This window comes from Phasianus colchicus, chromosome 1 (assembly GCF_987193195.1).
Source record: "Phasianus colchicus chromosome 1, bPhaCol1.hap1.1, whole genome shotgun sequence".
NCBI lineage: Eukaryota > Metazoa > Chordata > Aves > Galliformes > Phasianidae > Phasianus > Phasianus colchicus.
In genome coordinates, this window is record NC_143436.1 from 131,230,919 (window position 1) to 131,250,525 (window position 19,607).

A 19,607-nucleotide genomic window follows, 5' to 3' on the forward strand; every position below is an offset into this window, starting at 1 on the left:
CTTGTCCTTGGAGTAATTCTAGAATTAAGTTGACTTACCTGTCCTGAAGCAGATCTTTGAAGGAATTTTATTATACCAAAATACACGGGAGTTTGGAACAGACTGCTGAAATTAGTGTTTTCCTTGCAGATGGTCTGAACTGGTTTTATAGTAGTGTGAACCTTAAATCTGGTGTTTTCACAGTTTGCATTCCATAAAACTTACTGATCTTGTCACTTGCTTGTCTAGAAAGAAATGCAGAGTTTCACTGTATAATCAAATAAAGCAGAAATATTCCTGGAACTTTATTCTTCAGATTGCTATGGAAGACTGGGGAGGCAGGAAGGCTGGTGAGGTGCTTAATCCTTTCCAATAATCCTTTCCAGCTTTCTTACAGGTAACTGTTTTTTACGTTCACTGTTACCTTGTAGCTTTGATAGACCACAGAACGCCTGTATTCTGTAATAATTTACTCTGGCTTCTAAGTGGGTGACTACCAATTTTTTTGTTTGTTTTATAATTTAAATTCGTGCTGCTCTTTGAGTCTTGACTTCTGTTTGTTGTCGTATCAATTGAAGAAGGGAACCTCCTGCAATGTCCTCATTTTCTTGCTGGCTGCTTCATAGTTCTTCTAAGTGTGGGTTATGGCAAAGTTAGAATTTAAAGAGCCAAATGGTACACCTCTGCAGTAAATCTTCCTACCTCGTTATGCACTCTGTTATACCCAGGTAATACTTGCATGCAATGTGATATGCAATAATAGAAGATTCAGTCTATAGAAGAGCTAGAATTGTTTATGCACAACACAGTTAGCTGCAACATTCTGCTCTTTTTTGGTAACTTCCCCAGTTAAAAACTTAAGTCTTGAGCCAAACTTCTACTTATTTGGTAGGTAAAATTATCCTTTATTACCAGCTACTTTTCCAGTAGCACTTTAGGCAATGTTTCACTCAGCTTGCCTAGTTTTGAAAGTATGTACAGTCACTGAAGGCTCCATTGTAGTTCCATCTCTTTCATTAAGGAGAGGAAAAATGATATTTTAAAAGCCTTCTGTCTTCATTTTTGCTTAGAACCAAGTTAACTGCTGAGTGCTTCTCATCTTTTGGTAGATGCAAGAGGACAAAGAAGGAGACAGAACTTCTCTCAGTTGGAGTGAAGGCTATCCATTTGCTAACGTATTGCTATATTTTAATTATGATGTTTTCTTTTGCTTGCGCTTACAACAACTGATAAAGGATCTGGAGAGTTGCAAAATAAAACAAGAAGTTTGCCCATTGAACAGTGATGCTACTAGGATATAAATTTTCACTTCCTTTGTAAAAGTCAAGGCAAATAACCATTGGATAACTGGACAGTTCTTAAGCTGGTGTAGGTTAGGAATGAAAACTGATAGTGTTTTAAAGGTTTTCTTGAATTTTCTTTATAGACAAATCTTACATAAATTTTGCACTATATAGAAATTTTAGGGGGGAACCCACACTCTTCATCTTCAAGCATAAAACTTTAACTGCAGTGGCAACTTTATAATGAAGTTACAGATTCTGGACTCCGATACACTTATTGAAAAGTGAATGCATCTTTGAGTCTGAGGCTTCAGCAGACATTTGCTTGGGTGAGTTATTTGTAAGCTTATACAGCCATAATCTTTAGCTCATAATCTATGAGCAAGGATATTACAGTTCATGTGCCATGGCAGGTTACGTGAAACTTACCAAACTGGTCTCTTATGGCAATTTAGCTTACTAATACTAGTATTGAAGCTTTTAACTCAAAGCCATAAGAGAATATAGGTCGGTTTTCAAGCATTAAACTGACCACCGAAGTGGAATAGTTTCATAAAAAGAATAACTGTTGCTCAGTTTTTCAGTTCAAAGACTCTCCATTAGGAGACTTCTAGCAGTTATTGCTAATGGAGAAATTCCCTGGCTAGTTGTAATTCATTTTCAAAGAGCTTAATCTCACACAACTAAGCATTTTGGCTGCCCTGAAATAACAGTTGTCTCCCTTCACATCTACAGAAGGATCTAGCTGAAATTCTAGAAAGCAGTGGCACTTTGAGCCCTTCACACTTTCCCTCATTAAGTGCACGCAGCAGAGCAGTCTCAGCTGTACTGGAAGCCTTTCAGTCCTCAGCGGAGCTCAGGCTGAGGGAAGAGAAGAATCCTTGGCCCTTCTTGGGAAGGCGAGGAGAGGGAGGAGGTGTAATGCTAGCTTTGTAGTGCATTAGCTGGAGCAGCTCGTTTTGGATGACCTGTTTCTTTCTTTGGTGCAGGCTCTTATCCCCGTGTTGACTGATGTTAACAGCACAGTTCAGTTGTCCAGTAGCAAGTTGCTAGTGGCATTTAGGAAGTGTTAGTGTGCTGAGAACATCCACATGGCAGATACCGTGTGAGAGCTGTGCTCTGAGCTGGCTGCTGGAGGGCACAGGGAATATTCTGTGTCAGTTTGCATTGTCCCCTAGATGGTATTCTCATGAGATGCCTGTATGCAGATACCAAATCAATCTTCCAGAAAGGCAGATCTTAGGCTTTCTAAAGCAAACAAAACATTTTTGATTTCTCCTTTTACCTACTTTGAGAAACCAGCATGTAGTAATGGACAATATCCTTCAAAATAGGAAGAGGGCTTTTATTTTGCAAGGGCAGTGTGTCTATACTTCAACTGAAGATAATATATACAGTTCTACAGATTAATTACTGATATTAACTAAACGAGCTGAATTCAAAATGAGACCTAAACATAACTCTTGAATCTTAGGAAAAGCAAATTCCTACACATACTTCTATCTTCAGTTCTGAACCTGTTCCTTATCTTCTTCCTCATAATCACTATTTGGCACATATTTACAATGGACAAAGTAATTAACATAAATAAAAACCTCTACTGTGTAACTCTCACTTAATGTCCAAGCGAGCTGCATGTACTAGAACAGTTCTTACTGCAATTCCTGCACTGAGATTTCCACATGCATTTAAGAGCAGCTTTTAACCTCGTCTAATGGAAGTAATTTATTATGTTGTAGACCAAGATACCTGCAGTAAATGATTAGTTTCTGAAAAGAACACAGAATTTCAAAAGGACAAATAGTTCTGTTGATAACCTTCCTCCTCCTGGGACCTTTTCCTATTTAGTTTTCTCTCTGCCCCTACTTTTCCTTTTAAAAGAAACTTCTCTTTTGATCTGAAGCTCTATGCTTTCATAGCCATGGATTTTGAAATGCCTTTCCTGTCTGTCTGAGGTTTTCTCAAAATACTGATTTACCTCATGTTACCTGAAACACGGAGGGCACATTAGCAGTCTGTAATGGATACCTGTCCTCAGCTCAGATGGGACTGTCTCACTCAGCAGACACATTAACACTTGCTCCTTTGTGGCAACTTGAGCAATTTTGGGGGGGAGCAGCTCGGGTAAATGGGGAGAAGGGAAAATAAAGTAACTTAGCTCTCTGGAACAAACAGAAGACTTGGGAATTGTTAAGTAGAAGATTTAATTGCTTGAGAGCATGTTAGCTATGTGACTCCATAGTACCAATCCAAGGAGAAAGTCTTTAGTATGCCTTTGCATCGGGAAGCTGCAACAGCCACACTAAAAGTGCTGGTGTGTTGAGCTGGATTCCTAGACCTAAACAAGGTATTAACCCAATCACTTATGTTATTTGTAGTGCTGAAGGTAATGGTGCTTTGAAGGTTAAAATTTTGCTGCCTTAATTCCTTCCCAAAATTTGAGAGTCTATAGTTAGAAAGGATTTTTGATACCTCATGGCACTTTTGTTCTAAATGGAAATCTTATTCAGTAGGACTCTAAAATAATGAGGAGGTATCAAAAATTGTAATTTACTGGATTCTTAGAAAATGATAGATGTTGTCTGACTTTAGTTTTCACAGCTTCGAGGTATGATTTTCCTTTAGGCAATGAAACCTGTAACTCAAGTGAGGAACTTCAGCAACTGGGAACAGGAACACTGGTTTAGAGGAGGGGAAAGAGGTTAATTCAGACTATTTTGGCACATGTTGTTTTCCATTAAAAGCTTCTGCGTTGGAACCCTGAAAAATAAAAAGTGTTCTCCATAAGTCCTTATTTTTTTCATGCTTAAGGATGAGCATCTTTACAGGCCCATTGCAATGATGCTAGGAAGTAAAAGAATGGTTCTTTGAGTTGTCTTTTTATTTTTTTTCCCCTTTAATTCTGCTTGGAAATGAAATGTAATTCAGAATCTTCAGCATATTTACCCTAGAATAAGCTATCATATAGCATTAACCATTGTTTTTACATTTGGAGAGTGGCCTTGAGGTTAAGGGTTTAGTTTAATGACAAATATTGAGTTGCTATTGTGCTTGCTATCTTTGCTTCTCTGTGTTATTGGACTTTTTTTGCACCTATGTACAAAGTAAGCTTGTCTTTACTGGAGTTAAATCAGTTGAAATAATTTTGCTTGTTATTGATAATTTATTTCTTAGTAGTGTGATATCACAAATTCTTGAGAAAAACATTTTATGGCTCATATGGCACAGTTGTGTACAGTACACACACAAAAATAAAACCTTCAGTCTCATTTACTTATGAAAATCAACTATTTTTAGGGTCAAAAAAAATGCATCTGCTCTGGAGCTGCACTAAACAGGGTGATCACTTGTAACAAAGTAGACATGCTCATTTCTGAAGTTCGAAGCTGTAAAATTAGAAGTATTTGAAAAGAAAATTCTTTCATGTCCTGTCTGCTAAACTAGAACTCAACATTTTTCTTCTGAAACTGATAACCTGAGTATTTTAGATGATTTTGAGAAGCTGTCTAGTGTATTAATCTTGAAACTTGATAGGTTGAAGATTGAGATTGTCTTACTAACTTCATAATGTACCAGAAATCTTTCTAAATGACAGTAGCTGGAAACACTCCTGAATTTTTCCAGAGTGCTCTCATTCTTAAATAGCTTATTCAGCCTGTCATCAAAAATCTCTTTGAAGGTGTGTTGTAACAGATAATACCAGGAGAATCGAGTCATCTGAGGATGCCCGTTATATACATGATTTCATTGTACCTGACTGTCAAATGTGTATTTATCTATTTATATATATTTATAGGTTCAGACAAAGAAGGAAGAAACGTTGCCACCATCGCTTAGTCAAACCATTCCAACTTTCTATTTTCCTCGAGGATGTCCTAAGGAAAAAGTAAACATAGATGCTGTGATTGCCAAAATTGAGAGAACTTTCTCACAGTTTCCAAACGAGAGGGCAACTTTAGATGACATGGGGAAAGTTGCAAAGGTAAGAGTTTGTTAGCTAACTGCTTTCAATACTGTACATCCATGGAAAGAATATGTAAATTCTCTGTGCTTTTCCTTGCATTGTGTGTATTCATCTCCTACTAAGTAGTGCCAGTAAGACAGTTGTGTGGAAATCTTTGTATTAACCATGTCTCAAAATGCCCTTACATTATGCTTACGGAATGAAATGAACCATAGAACCGAACGTGTTCATAGATTGATATGCCTGATGATTTCTGACCTACATGATATTAGTCGTGCAATGAAAATGTTACTGTCCTTGGTATAAAATCTTTCAAAGGCTGTTTACTCATTTGACAGTGTCGTGAGCATCCATTTTAAAGATGCTGAAATACAGAATGGTTTAGCAACTTGAGAACTTAACTCTTCACTCATTGAAGAATTATTTTACAATTACTGTAGAGTGACAAAATACTGAATTAGAAAGTAGCTAAGATTGTTCATATGTTATGTAAAGCACAATAAACTAATTGATTTAACATTACATTTTAGCTTTTGAAATATTGATCTTGGTCATGAGCCTTAGGTTCTCATTCCAGTTCTTGTCACTTTGTATTTCAAATCCAGGGTTTAGAAAAATAGAAATTTTTCTGTAGACCAGAATTAAGTGATGAACTGCCAGTTTACCCCACCAGAAGTGTTTAACTGCCACGCTGAAACACAGGGTTTCACAGCTCCTTTCCATGTAGATGTGATGCTTCAGCAAGAGAGCTGGAAGGGCCCAATCAACTACAAGTCAATGATGAAAGGCATCCTCTTGAAGGATGGGGGAAAGCCTCTCAGACCAAGGAAACTTTGTCAGAGTAACTTTTAAAATATGTATTTTTAAATGCTAGTTGAAGTATTGCATGAAAAGTATCCGTTCTTTTTCTCCAGTGACCTTACATATCTTACAGTATTGAGTTTTATTTGAGTTTCAAATGAGAATTTCAGATGTTAGCACATCTGACCTCTCCAAGTCATAGTTAGTTTTAGGTAAAAGGCACTTAGCTGTTAGGACAGGGGAAGCTTGGAGCAGACACAGAAGCAACACTGTAGGTACATAGGAATTCTGAAACTGTGGAGGGTATACCCAGTAAGTATTGTGAAGCATACAAACGATGCTCAGTGCAGGCTGACCTGCTACTGAAAATGGCATAAAAAATTTGCATGCATGCATGTACAAGGATGCAGATGAGATAGGGAAAGTTGCAAAGGTGAGAATTTGTACAAGAAAGTACAAGGAGCTGTTGGAGAGGGTCCAGAGGAGGGCCACAAAGATGATCGGGGGGCTGGAGCACCTCCCCTGCCAAGACAGGCTCAGGGAGCTGGGCTTGTTTAGCCTGGACATAAGAAGGCTGCAGGGTGACCTCATCGCAGCCTTTCAGTACCTAAAGGGAGCCTACAAACAGGAGGGGAATCAACTCTTTGAAAGAGTTGATAACTGCAGGACAAGGGGAAATGGTTTTAAGTTGAGGGAGGAAAGATTTAGGTTGGATGTCTGGGGGAAGTTCTTTACAGAGAGAGTGGTGAGGTGCTGGAACAGGCTGCCCAGGCAGGTTGTGGATGCCTCGTTCCTGGAGGTGTTCAAGGCCAGGTTGGATGGGGCCCTGGGCAGCCTGGTCTAGTATTAAATGGGGAGGTTGGTGGCCCTGCATGTGGCAGGGGGGTTGGAGCTTCATGATCCTTTCCAACCCTGGACATTCTGTGATTCTGTGAGTTGAGATATCTTCTGAAGCAGACAAACGTATGTTAGCTGTTATCCAGAACTTTTGTTATCCCAGAGTTTGAGACAGCATGAACAGTTACACAACTTAAACGTATCCTCCCATTAGCAGAGCTTATTAGCATAAACTCTTTTCAGCTGCTTGGAGCGTGAACATGTAACTGCATTCATCTATTAGGAATGCTGCAGGATTGCCTTATATTTTACTTTCTTCTACTGAACTTTGGCCTAAAGCAGTTGTTTTAAACTACTTATTTTGGAGGGTGCAGCTGGTTTCAGAAACAGTTAAAATAAATAAATAAATAATCTGTGTTTATATAGTTCAGAAATGCTTTTAATCCCCTGCAGATATGTTTAATGTTACTAAAAGGTTTCTCCCATGATGTTGCCTTAATGTTTTTTCTTAATGCTTGTAAAACCTAGTTTGAGAGATTTATAAATGAGGGAGTAGCTCTCGAATAAAAAATCAATGAGTTGACTTGATGTATACTCTAATTATAGGCTTGTGATTGCCCACTCTACTGGAAAGGTCCTTTGTTTTACTGTGCTGGAGGTGAACGAACGGGATACGTGTCAGTTCATAAATTTGTTGCAATGTGGCGGAAGTAAGTAGATTACTTTTTCAGAGATGCTATATTTTTATTTCTTTAATTGAAATGTGTATTTTAAGCTCTGAATGAGATCCAGTGTGTAAAGGGAAAGAAAAGAATTTCCTGTAATCAACTGCTGATAGCAAACTTGTACGTGAGAAAATGTAAGTATATCACCACTTCTAAAACAAGCAAACAAATCTTTATTTGTTATGATCAAAGACTTTTAAATATTGTTTGATAAATAGCCAGCCATTTATCAGAAAAGTAAAAACCATGGGTGTAACTTGCAGGTGGCAGTTCTGAGCAGAATTGCTTCTTTCTAGTTTACATTCTAGTACTAACTTGAAAATGTTTTCTCATGCAAGCAGTTGTCTTGTAGGTGGGTATTCCACACAACACTGCTCGATAACTTCCCCTATAGCTTAATTTGCCATGTGTGACTAACTTTTGAGTTAAATGTTGTGGTTGCTGTTTCATAGGTTTTCTCAGAGGATGCCCATATGAAGTAGTAACAACAATTTTCTGTGTACAGTAGTACATGCATATATTTATATTTCAGAATACTTCAGACCTGCTATGACGATGCTGCAAAATTTGTTCATCTTCTAATGAACCCTGGATGCAACTACTTAGTGCAAGAAGACTTCATTCCTTTTTTACAAGTAAGTTGCAATAAGAACTAGATCTGGAAAGCACAACTAAATTATGAATTCTTTTTTTCAATTTTTTTCTTTTTTGAGCTTACTGTACATTTTCATGGTCTTCACTAAAGCTTAATAATATTTTAGAGTAACTCGATTTGTGTGGTCCACACTAGTGAGATCTTTTAAGACCTATAGTAAGATGTATGGATCTAAAATTGCTTGCAGGAATATCAGACAACTTTTAGGGTTTTGAAAGGTAGTTGAAATTACAAGGGCTGTTGTGAAAGCAGTGTCTCATAATATAATATGTTAGTACACAATGTCAGGGTGGATACTGGAGGGATGACAGTAGAGGTTGAAATTTCCCACCATTATTCTGTTACATTTTGTTGCTGTGCGACTGATGGCAGCAGATGGGCAGCCTGACAAAATAAACAGGGAAGTTTATTGCAGATGAAGCATGTGTGTCACTGAATTTCTCTTTTCAGAAAAAAATGCCACCCATAGACATTCATTGACACTTAATGAACGTTTATGGAGACCAGATAGTGAGCACAGTGAGGCAGTGGGTGGTGTGTTTCGGCAGTGACAACAATGATGTGAAAGACAAGCCATGTTCCAGACAGCCATGCGAATGTTGGTTGGTTTTTTGTTTTTTTTTTTTTTTGGAAGCACAGTATGCAGGCTCTTGTTCGTTGCTGGCAAAAATACACAGCTAATGGTGCTGACTGTGCTGAAAACAGTGTTTGGTAGCTGAGAATTTGCTCTATCAGATAGTGTTAGTGTGCTCTTTGTACCTGTTATAGCAACACCATGGTAATAAATAAGAGGCATTACTTTCAGAGCAGCCTTTGTACTTCAGGAGGGCCTTTGGAGGGCAAACTGGATTTCTGTATTCAAGACCTAACGCAATTTCTCTCAAAGAGCACAAAGAAAATACATTTCTAGAACCTAAATTGACTTGAGCGAACTATCGTCAGACACAGAATTACAAGCATTGCAGTCATCAGTAGTATTCGTCTGTTCAATTTATTCAATATCTTCTGTCCATCTGAAATACGGGAAATCACCTGTTTATATGGCTTTTAAAATATAATTTATTTTTTAAATGTCAACAGTGTTATTTGCATACAGTGTGCTTCAAATGAAATTATTAATTGTTGTAGTTAATTTGAACTGTTTTAGTTAAGGAAGAGGATATCTGCTAATCTGTGTTCGTTGTTCTATATAGACACTAATGGATGTTGTTCATTATATTGTTATTCCTTTATGTAGGATGTGGTAAATAGCCATCCTGGCCTATCATTTTTAAAAGAAGCATCTGAGTTTCATTCTCGGTACATTACCACGGTAAGTGTTTTTTATTTGGAAAAGCTATTTTGGTTAACTAAGTATGAAAATGACTAAAATTAGACAAAATGTATAAGCATCTTTGTCCTTTGGGGGGGAAAGTTAAGTATGCTGCCAGTTTTCATGTCAACATGACTAGAAATATTGCAAAGAAAATTAATTTCTTGAGTATCATAGTAGAAACTGTTGAGCTTAATGCAAGGATGAGAAATACCAAATTGTAGAAGTGTAAAATAAGTTGATGAACATTTAAATAAAGAACAGATTGTTATCTTAAAGACTTGATTGTCAGTATAGACTATTGGAATTTTGACTGTAGTCTGGGATTAATTAAATGAAATTTTGAAAGAAAGGTCTATGTTCACATGATCATGTTCAGCATCAAGTAAAATAAAGATAATACTGAAACTGTTTACCACATCCATCTCCAGGGATGTGGAAGCTCCATTTCTCTTTTCCTATGGCGATGTGAATGAAGTACTCTTTCTGTACACAAGGGAAAAATCAGTGACATTAAATTTTCTCAATTGTAAACAAAGGCAGCCAATTCCAGTGAAGTCTCAAAAGATTAAAATTCCACAGAGTAACATTCCTTTCAGTCTCTGTGCATGTGAAAACTAGTTTAACAAATCTTCCCAACAACAAAAAAAAGACAACATGCAGCTTATAGTTTGACCCAGACCTAAATTGTGGAAAATCTTTTTTTTTTTTTTGAAGTATTTGGTTTTGGTTCCTCCTATCCTTCATAGAGAGACTGCCAGCCTATCAAGTAGATCCCTATCAAGCAGTTCTTTTAGATTTTGCTTCTTGTCTTAATTATTACATGAGCTCCCAGAGCTTTCTTGTCAAATGTGAGTAAGGGAAATGTTCTGACAGTGAGTAGTTTTCTTTATTAACAGATTGTGGTTTGTATCAAAGCCTGCTTTGCTAAAAATTGTGGAAGCTTGCTATAAGAAGGAAAAGGTTTTACCATTTTTAGCTACTTTGCTTTGGATGAATAGCTTATTCTAGTAGGTCTGAGCCTAGCAATGTTGAATAAATTAGTGGTGCAAGTACTTGACTAACAACATTTAGTACAGTCTTCAAGAGAAGTCCGTGTGTAATCAAAATGCCAGAAAAAATACCAGTATAGGTAAGAATACAGTAAGAATATTTGAAATGCCAATCTGCAGGTCAAAAATGACAAGAGGACTGTCTGCCATTATTTCATGTCTTATTTCTGGATGGAGTAACTGCTTTTGGTAAATTGACCTACATGGTCTTCTAAAGTTCTGTCTTGGAAGCTGCTGCTGATATAACTGTAGGTGGTTTTTCTATGAGATAAAATCAGGTGTTTTATGCTTGTCTTCAAGGTAGCTTTAATCTTGCTACATGAAGCTTTATGTAAAGGATGTTGTAAGCATTACAGTTGAAGATTTAATGTCTTCTCCTGATTATTTCCAGTTGCAAGTTAAATGATAGATTTTTCTGCCGTGTTTCTCTGTATATTTGTATTCACACTTATGTAACCTTTAACTCTATAATGAAGAGAGCATCTTGTTGGTTGGTCAGTCTAGGGGGAGCAATTGGTTCTGTCTGTTAGGCAGGGGTCTATGTTGGTTGGTCGGTCTAGAGGTAAGGTTTGGTGCATCTCTGCCCAAGATAAAGCTGAAATACATTACAAACTCTTGTCCTGACAAATGTGATACCGCATTCAGTCTGCAAGTACGTTGTGCATATGCCTGTGAATTCTTGAAACTGTAATCTCTGTATTCCACAATTTCTTCTCCCTTATGAGAAACTGTTGTGCAGCACAGTAAGGAGAGTAATTCTTAAACAGTTGGCTTGTACTGTGCTTTGATTCACTTTGGAAAACTGTTTTTTATGCTTATTCCCAGTTGTCTCCAGCAAACATTCAATTTTGTTTTTATTTTTAGACCAGTTAAATGTATAACAGATGAGATAATGACATGCAGATGGATTAAGTTGCAAAGCTAAAGCAAAACCTTTTTAGAAAAAATTGCTTTGTAGTGTAAGCCAAAAACTGGGCCTTCCCTAAAATCACAATTAGAATTGGGCTAATTAACTTCCAAAAGCAGACCAATCTATTCTCCTTTCTAGATCTATTGAACCAGCTGTTCTTGTTCAAAGCATGAGCTGCAGAGCTTGCTGCAACTTACTGCTTATGGGCAGCTTAAGCTTTATTTTAAAAACTTCATGGAAGAAGTTGCTCTTCTATTTGTACTTCAAAACAGTTGGTTTCTTTAAACTATTGATAATAACGCAATTAAATCTGAAGTAATAAAAACTGAAATAAAAAGGCCTTTCGTTTGGAAAAGGGTTTATTGGAGAAGGGAAGGAATTCCTTAAGAGATTGCCTTTTAGCTAGTAACTACTGTTCCAAATAAAATGCTGTACATATACAGTATTCAGTATTTAGCTAATCAGCAGGGTACAATTCATCTCCAGTTAAGCAATTACTGCTCATAATATGCTCAGGTTTTTTGTCTGGTTACTGGTGAATGAATTATTTGAGATGCTCATGTGCTTAAGTCAAAATAATTGAAATGAATATTTCAGATACAGAGAAATGGTGTTTTAAAGTCTAATGTTTATAAATTAAACCAAGCAAATTGTGTTAAATGCGTGAATTAATCAAAATGATCTACACATGCAACTGATTTAAAAAGATTTTATGGATAATCAGTTGAATAAATATGATTTTGATTCTTATATCTTATATGACATATTTCTATGTCATAGAAAAGTCATTCTTACTAGTTTTGTTACTCAGAAATCATTTCTGTGCTGTTTTTTATAACTACTGTCAGTTTTTGTCTAGCTTTAAATAGAATGAAATGGAAAAAATGTATTATCTGTCCACCTGCAGGAAGTATTCTTCCTGCTAGATGTTTGTTTCTTGTATTTGTGATTATGCTATCAGAAGTTATGGTATCCCTCAGTGCTCTGGTCTTCTTTAAACAGACTCCGTTCTATTTTTGTTACTTCATTTATGAAATACTTTCATAGCAAATACAGGTCCTTAAATCTGAAGCCATGAAATATATTAATAGCTTTATTGCCTATAATCTTAGAAGATGGGATGGCAGTGAAATTGTCAATAAACGTCTTCTGCATAGCATGCAAGTATTCTGCACATTTACTGTGTAGGATGTGGGTACTGCAGCACTGAAGTACACTACCTGGATTAGTTTAGGTATAGCTGGAAATAGCTTGATAATATGACGTAGCACATGGATGCTTCTCTCATTAGTAGTGGGAACAACAGACTTGTAAGCCGTTCATTTGGGTGGGAAGATGGAGTCCTGTAATGCAACTGAGCTAAGACTTATTTTTGATCACAAATGCTTAAGAGGTTGTTCTCTTGGCATGCCTGAGATCACCTTTTTATTTTCTTACAGGTTATACAGAGAATATTTTATACAGTAAATAGGTCCTGGTCTGGGAAAATCACTTGCAATGAGCTCAGGAAAAGCAATTTTTTGCAGGTAGGTACTATCTTTTGCAAGATGTCTTTACAAGTTTAAAACAAGCACTAGCTAAATGCTTCAGGGAAAAAGATAGGCGTTTCCTTCTCTTGCAAAATCTAGTAGGGACTAGATTATATTAATTCTCCTATTATAGAATATGTTTAACTGTCACTTTATGTAGATCTGTATATGTGCAACTCTGATTAGCAAAAGTCTAGCTGATCTCGTTCTTTTGTGGATACTTTAGCTTTCAACCTTGTCTGTGAAGTCTTTGCTGTCATGCTGTATGATGTTCATTGTCTCAGAAGGTCATGATTCTTCCACTGAAATACTGTTAGGTAGCAGTAATATTAGTCTGGTTATCAGAACTCAGATGATTCAGCAGCTGTCTTAAAAATTCTTTAATGTGTTCTGTTTATCCTTCTGATAATAGAATGTGGCATTATTGGAAGAGGAAGCTGATATTAACCAGCTGACAGAGTACTTCTCATATGAACATTTCTATGTTATCTATTGCAAATTTTGGGAGCTGGATACAGACCATGACCTCTATATTGATCGGAAGGATTTAGCTCGACATAATGATCATGGTATGACAAATGAAGCATCTTTCTTTACATGTGTTAAATTACTTGCAAGCTTTCAACTAAACAAGTGGTTAACTGCAAAGGCCAGTGTTCAGGAGTCTGTTCCTGTAGCTGATCCTCCTTGCTCAGGGGAATAAAACAGGACAAGTAACCTCTGATCCTGCTTTGTGTCCAGCAATACCAGATTGGAAGAGAACTCAGAATTTGAATTCCAATCTTGGCAAAGAAGTAGAGGAGGAAATAGCTCACTTCCCCCCCCCCCCATTCAGATCAAGCCTACATGCTTAAAAACTTAATTCTTGATGTATTACCAGTGGGATTGTTTTGGAAACAATCTGTTATTATTAAAGTAGCGTGACACTTATGGCAAGGTATGGAAGGAGAAAAAAGTAAGGCAAATATACGTTGTTACTTTGCTTATTTTAAGGCTTGATTTATTCAGCTGCAGTATGTTTTCTTTAAATATCATTTAGTAGCTTTCTATTTTCTGCATTCAAAACATACAGTCACTGAGATTCTGTACTCTTGCACACTCCCTATTTTAAATGTTCTTGTACCTTTTATGGAGCTGTTATTTTTTTGTATGGTTTGTGTACCTTGTCATCATTGTCCTCTTCAAGACTAGAAAGTTTACTCAAACACTAACTGACCATGGAATATTATCCCAGATTAAAAAGAATGAGCATAATTCAGATTGCTTTTGGAAGCTTGCCTGTAGAAGTCTTTCCTTTAGGACACTGAGGCAGGAATATTTCATTTGTGAGGTTGCTCTAGTAGGTACACTGTTTATAAATACACACACACACAGAACTTGCCAAAAGCAAGGGTACGTGAAAATGTAATGGCATTTGAAAACGTGATTTACTTGTTAAAGAACTAATAAATGCCATCTTACTAATCAGCCAATGTTATTACTTCTGCTACGTCACTGTTTCTGCATCGTCTGAATTCAAAGTAGGTTGGTTCGAGGGCTCAAATGGATTAATGAGCATTGTAGGTGATCTTTCTTACAGATGTTTATATATGAGGTTTCTGATAAACTTTTCAGCTAGACATTATGTAGTAAAAATAACGTGTACATCACTGATACAATTTTAAATCTTTCTTTCACAGCAATATCGAGTAGAATGATAGAGAGGATCTTCTCAGGAGCAGTAACAAGGTAATTATTTTGTATGCTGATTCAAATAAAGTCTAATATATAAATATTTGCTTGCAAAATGGAGTATCATTATCCTTAGAATTAAACGACTTCCCCTTGAAATGAAATCCTGAATTTCAGGATTTAATACTGAACAATCTCCAGAGTGTTCTTGAAAGCTTTGGCTCAGCCAAAGATCTTTAGTCTTTCTTTATTACTACGAGCACTCATCACTTAGTATTATATGGCATAGCAAGGATGGGAATAAGGAAGGGAAGAAATGCTGGTGTTGTTCTCGTATCCTTAAATCCTGAGAAGCTTTCAAAGGGATTTGGGATTTTAAATACTACTCGTACAATCAAATTTGCAACAGGTCCTTGCATCAGGGTTGCAAAAACAAGTCTAGAATGTGGTTGACAAACAGAAACAAAAGCTGAAATGAGTAACAAATGAAGTGGACAGATATGTCTACAGCTTACACAACTGTGTGTAGGGAAGGATTAGGAATGGAACATAACAAGCTGTGAACTGCTTACCTAACTTTTTGCTAGAAAGGTTGATTGTGTGTCATCAGAATGTATTTGGGTGCTGAGCTCCGTGGTATGAGTAGAAAAAAATAATTTTCTTGTCACGTATACTTCATGAATGTTCTGTTTCCTTTTTATCTTCTTTTTTTTGCATCCAAACACTTCTAGTTGATGGAGTACACCTTTTTGTTCTTTTGCCACCTCTTTAAATATCCACTGCAGTAGCAACAGAACTGAACTCATAAGGTCCTTTTTCCTTAATGATCATAGTCACTGATAGGTGAGCTTCAAACACTGCATCTTTTGGTAGGTGAACAGTTAATAGCACTAAGGAAAATAATCTTTATTTAGTAAAGCCTGGGTGTTTTGACATAAATTCTCTTTTTTTTTCTGTTCTGTGTTGATTGTCAAGAGGTAGAAAAGCGCAAAAAGATGGAAAAATTAGCTATGCTGATTTTGTCTGGTTTTTGATATCTGAAGAGGACAAGAAGACACCAACTAGGTAAGAATGTATTTGTTTTATCAGAAATAAAGACTGGCTTATACGGAGACTGCTGATGCTCAGCTAGAACTTAAGAAACTAAATCACTAAAAACATGAGTAAAATACTGGCCCAGCTGGTTATATCATTCTTGTTTCTCAATGTCTTTGATTGTTGCTGTATAAAAGTCTTTAATGTCTAAGCAGATAACTATTTTTCTTTATGTGCTATAGGTTGATTACTTATAGACAAGCTCTAACATAAATGGAACTACAGTTGTTTCATGATACCAGTGTCTTTGGAACTGTACAGCTAGCATTAGTAGTAGAATGTTTGTTAGAAACTTACTGTGTGATGTGTTACTGGCTTGCTCAATATGAGAAAACAACTTGAGTTTAGATACACAATTGTATTTTTACTTGGCTCCTATCAATCACTGTTTAGATGGGTTGATAGTGATAGAACAAGGTGAATGATCTGCCCTTGAGATAGGGCAGATTTAGGTTAGATATCAGGAAGAAGTTTTTCACACAGGATGGTAACACATTGGAACATTTTGCCCAAAGAGGTTGTGGATGCCCCATCCCTGGAGGCATTCAAGGCCAGGCTGGATGTGGCTCTGGGCAGCCTGGTCTGGTGGTTGGCGACCCTGCACATAGCAGGGGGTTGAAACTGGATGATCTTTAAGGTCCTTTTCAACCCAGGCCATTCTGTGATTCTGTGATTTTTATGTAAAGCCACATGTTTAAGTTTTTTCCTTCCTCACCCCCTCACAACTAAAAAGTGTGTTTTCAAATGCAAATAATATTACATAAAAGGACAAATACCAGAAGCTGTTATCACAATAGTTTTTCTTGCTTAATGACTTCCTATGGCATTATGGACTGTAGTTTTAAAACTAGTTTTGCATCTGTATGTAGAATAGCCTATAAAACAAGCACTGTAAATTCTGAAAATTCTTGTATGCTTGTGTAAACTGCTTGTTGCTGTTAATTACTGAATTTCAGCATTGAATACTGGTTTCGCTGCATGGATCTTGATGGAGATGGTGCTTTGTCTATGTATGAATTGGAGTATTTTTATGAAGAACAGTGCCAAAAATTAGATAACATGGCCATAGAACCCTTGCCATTTGAAGATTGTTTGTGCCAGATGCTGGATCTCGTGAAGCCACAGTATGAAGGTAATAAAACCCTTTTCCATTCTGTAACTCCTGTCTTTTTGGATAAAGATCTAGAGAACCACTAAGAGCGTGGTCATACCAAAAATAAGCCTTTGGATGGTCATCTCTCTAAAGTCTATTTAGTTATTAAGTAGTTATTAATAGTTTATTAATTGAATGATCTTCCAAGGATGGGCAAGCATTCATTTCTGTACTAACATTGAATATGCTGCTTAAAAATTCCTTGAATTCTTTTAATGGATAATAGCCATGTTTATTCTCAAATGACATCTTTTCCACCACCTGGCTGAAGTGATACTGTCAAGAAAATCTCCTGAGACTTCTGTTCACTTACTACTTACCTATTCCTGTACTCATTTAACTGAGATTCCTTCAAATAGAAGTTTCTGAATGGTGTTTGTCTCTACAGATCAGAATCATTTTAGGTTAAAAGGAATTTATGACAATAGTCTTTAAAAAAAAAAAAAGACAAAAAAACCTGAAAGTTGAGCTATTCTTAGATGTTGGCCTTTCTCTATGTTCCTCTCAGCCTTTAGCAGACTTACATTCTGTCTTTTTGCATTTGGCTTGTATAACTTTTAACTGATCAAACTCGAGTTTACCTTTTTAGAACATGATGATCACCTCATATTGAGCATCATAGAATAACAAATATTAAAAGTATTTTGCATGCCTTGGTAAGCATATTACTGCATTGCTGAATGGTTGCATACTGCATGTTCGTGGCTTCTACCCCATGTACTGTTTCTGATATTGGTCACAAGTTTGATAAAAACTTTTGTAGCTGTGATCAACAAGTCTTCAAGGATTCCTTGAACTCAACACAACTGAGGTTGGCATGTATCTAAGTCTAATGTCTGAACACACATCCGTGGTTAGCGCTGATAATCCTTTTTGTGGCTATGCTTTTTAATGTGGACTTCAGTGTGTAAAAGGATTTGGCACACAGTCTGGTTGCTATTCTTATACAGGCTCTGGATCGCAGTAAATGTGGAACCTGCATATTTGTCCTTGAAGTGTTTGATAGGAGTAGTAACCTCTACTACATACGCTCATGTCTGCTGTTTTCACAGTAAAAAGAAATTGTTGAACATCTGTGCTTTTGTTTACCAAATATAAAGTTGTGCTGAAGTTTTGCATTTATGTACTCTTTTAGATGAGGCGCTGACTTTTGCCTACTATTATTTCAAGAGTCGCTTCAGTTGTGCATAGAGGTTTATTCTGTTTACTGTCTACAAAATTGTGGTTGGACTATAAATTAATAGTTCTGCTTGTTGCCCACTTCCTTTCCAGTATTGAAATTACCAGAAACTTTCTTTTGTTGAAAGAAAGACACTTGTCTTTTATGAAGACATGAAGTTTCACATACTAAGAGAATTGAAATAACTCAAAATTTGTTTAAGAGAACTAAAAGCTTCACTTTATGATTTAAATAAAGTTAATATGAATTTGCTAGGTGAAAACACTTGTAAAGGCAGGTGATAAAACTGTAAATGAAAAAGATGTAATATGTATGTTTCAGCTGGAAGCTTTAGCTCTAGATATCAGTGGAATTAAACCCAAGATCAGCATGCGTAATCTAAAGTGAGGGAGGATTAAAGATTAAGTGAAATAAACTCTTAAGAAAATATTTATGTTAAATGGTTGCTTACAGTAATATCCCAGACTTAAGGTGTCCCTTCCAAATGCTCCTGAAAGGCAGACATTTTTGGTAGTGTCTCGAATAAACGAGATTTATGTGTGTCTGACGTACGATGTAGATGATATAAGGAGGTTGTGAAAGGCCTTAGCTAGGGGAAAGAGTTGTATGGGACAATGAAAGCAAAAACGAATTGTGAAGATTTGATGGGTTTTCATAAAAACTGATGTGGAAAAGACAAATTAAGAAAAAGCTCTTCTATTGTTTTCCTAACACAAAACTAGCCTCACAATTGATGTTTCAGTTGGTAGATTTGTACCAAGTTGTATCATATTGTATGATACAATATGTTTTGTTTCAAGATGCCTTGTGTACCAAGAAGCAAATTCTTGAATTTGTAGAGACCTAAATTTAGCAATCTTGATTTCATTCTAGTCTTATTGGTCTCTGAGAGACAATGTGGGTGTCTACATGAGTGTTAGCTTTCTAAGCTCCCGTTGCAGTAAATGGAAACTAGAGAGCAAATCAGTGAACCAAATATAGGTGCCAAACTTAAATTGGGAGCTTATATAACTAGGATTCAAAATCAGTTGCTTGGTTGTGGAGAGATGCTGCCACTTGAGATGACCTGATACATCAGACATCTGTGTGGGTCTGACAGATACGACACAGGTGCCGTGAGGGATTTATGATGTTCTGGAGCATCAGCTGTAAGCTAGACAGAATATACTCAGATGGTGGCAGATGTGTGGCAACCATTTCCAAATGGAATTGAGATTCAAGGCCTCAACTTCCCTCCAGTGCCCTTGAGCCATACATTGTTAAAGGCTGCTAAGCTGGGTTACTAAGCTGAGGAAATACTTTGTAAGTCTGGCTTCTATTGAGCTCTTCCTTAACATCTGCAGTTGGCTGCTCTTTGACAGACAGTGGCAGACTAGCTCTAGATGAGGCGTATCAATAAATTCCTAACTTTCAGCAATAGCCATCTGTCCTTCCTTGCACATCTGATATTCTTCAGTCTTT

The 19,607-nt window shown here is 36.7% G+C and overlaps 1 protein-coding gene across 6 annotated transcripts in view; it reads left to right on the top strand.

The window, feature by feature from the left end:
- Positions 1 to 19,607, top strand: part of PPP2R3B (protein phosphatase 2 regulatory subunit B''beta) — a 48,593-nt gene that overhangs the window by 24,978 nt on the left and 4,008 nt on the right. For all 6 annotated transcript variants that reach the window (XM_090126382.1, XM_031596163.2, XM_090126395.1 and 3 more), the window contains 9 exons: positions 5,059 to 5,244; positions 7,471 to 7,574; positions 8,122 to 8,224; positions 9,482 to 9,556; positions 12,958 to 13,044; positions 13,460 to 13,616; positions 14,727 to 14,775; positions 15,694 to 15,783; positions 16,770 to 16,945. In XM_090126382.1, the coding sequence (XP_089982508.1) occupies positions 5,059 to 5,244; positions 7,471 to 7,574; positions 8,122 to 8,224; positions 9,482 to 9,556; positions 12,958 to 13,044; positions 13,460 to 13,616; positions 14,727 to 14,775; positions 15,694 to 15,783; positions 16,770 to 16,945 (1,027 nt within the window). The remainder of the gene's footprint in view (positions 1 to 5,058; positions 5,245 to 7,470; positions 7,575 to 8,121; positions 8,225 to 9,481; positions 9,557 to 12,957; positions 13,045 to 13,459; positions 13,617 to 14,726; positions 14,776 to 15,693; positions 15,784 to 16,769; positions 16,946 to 19,607) is intronic.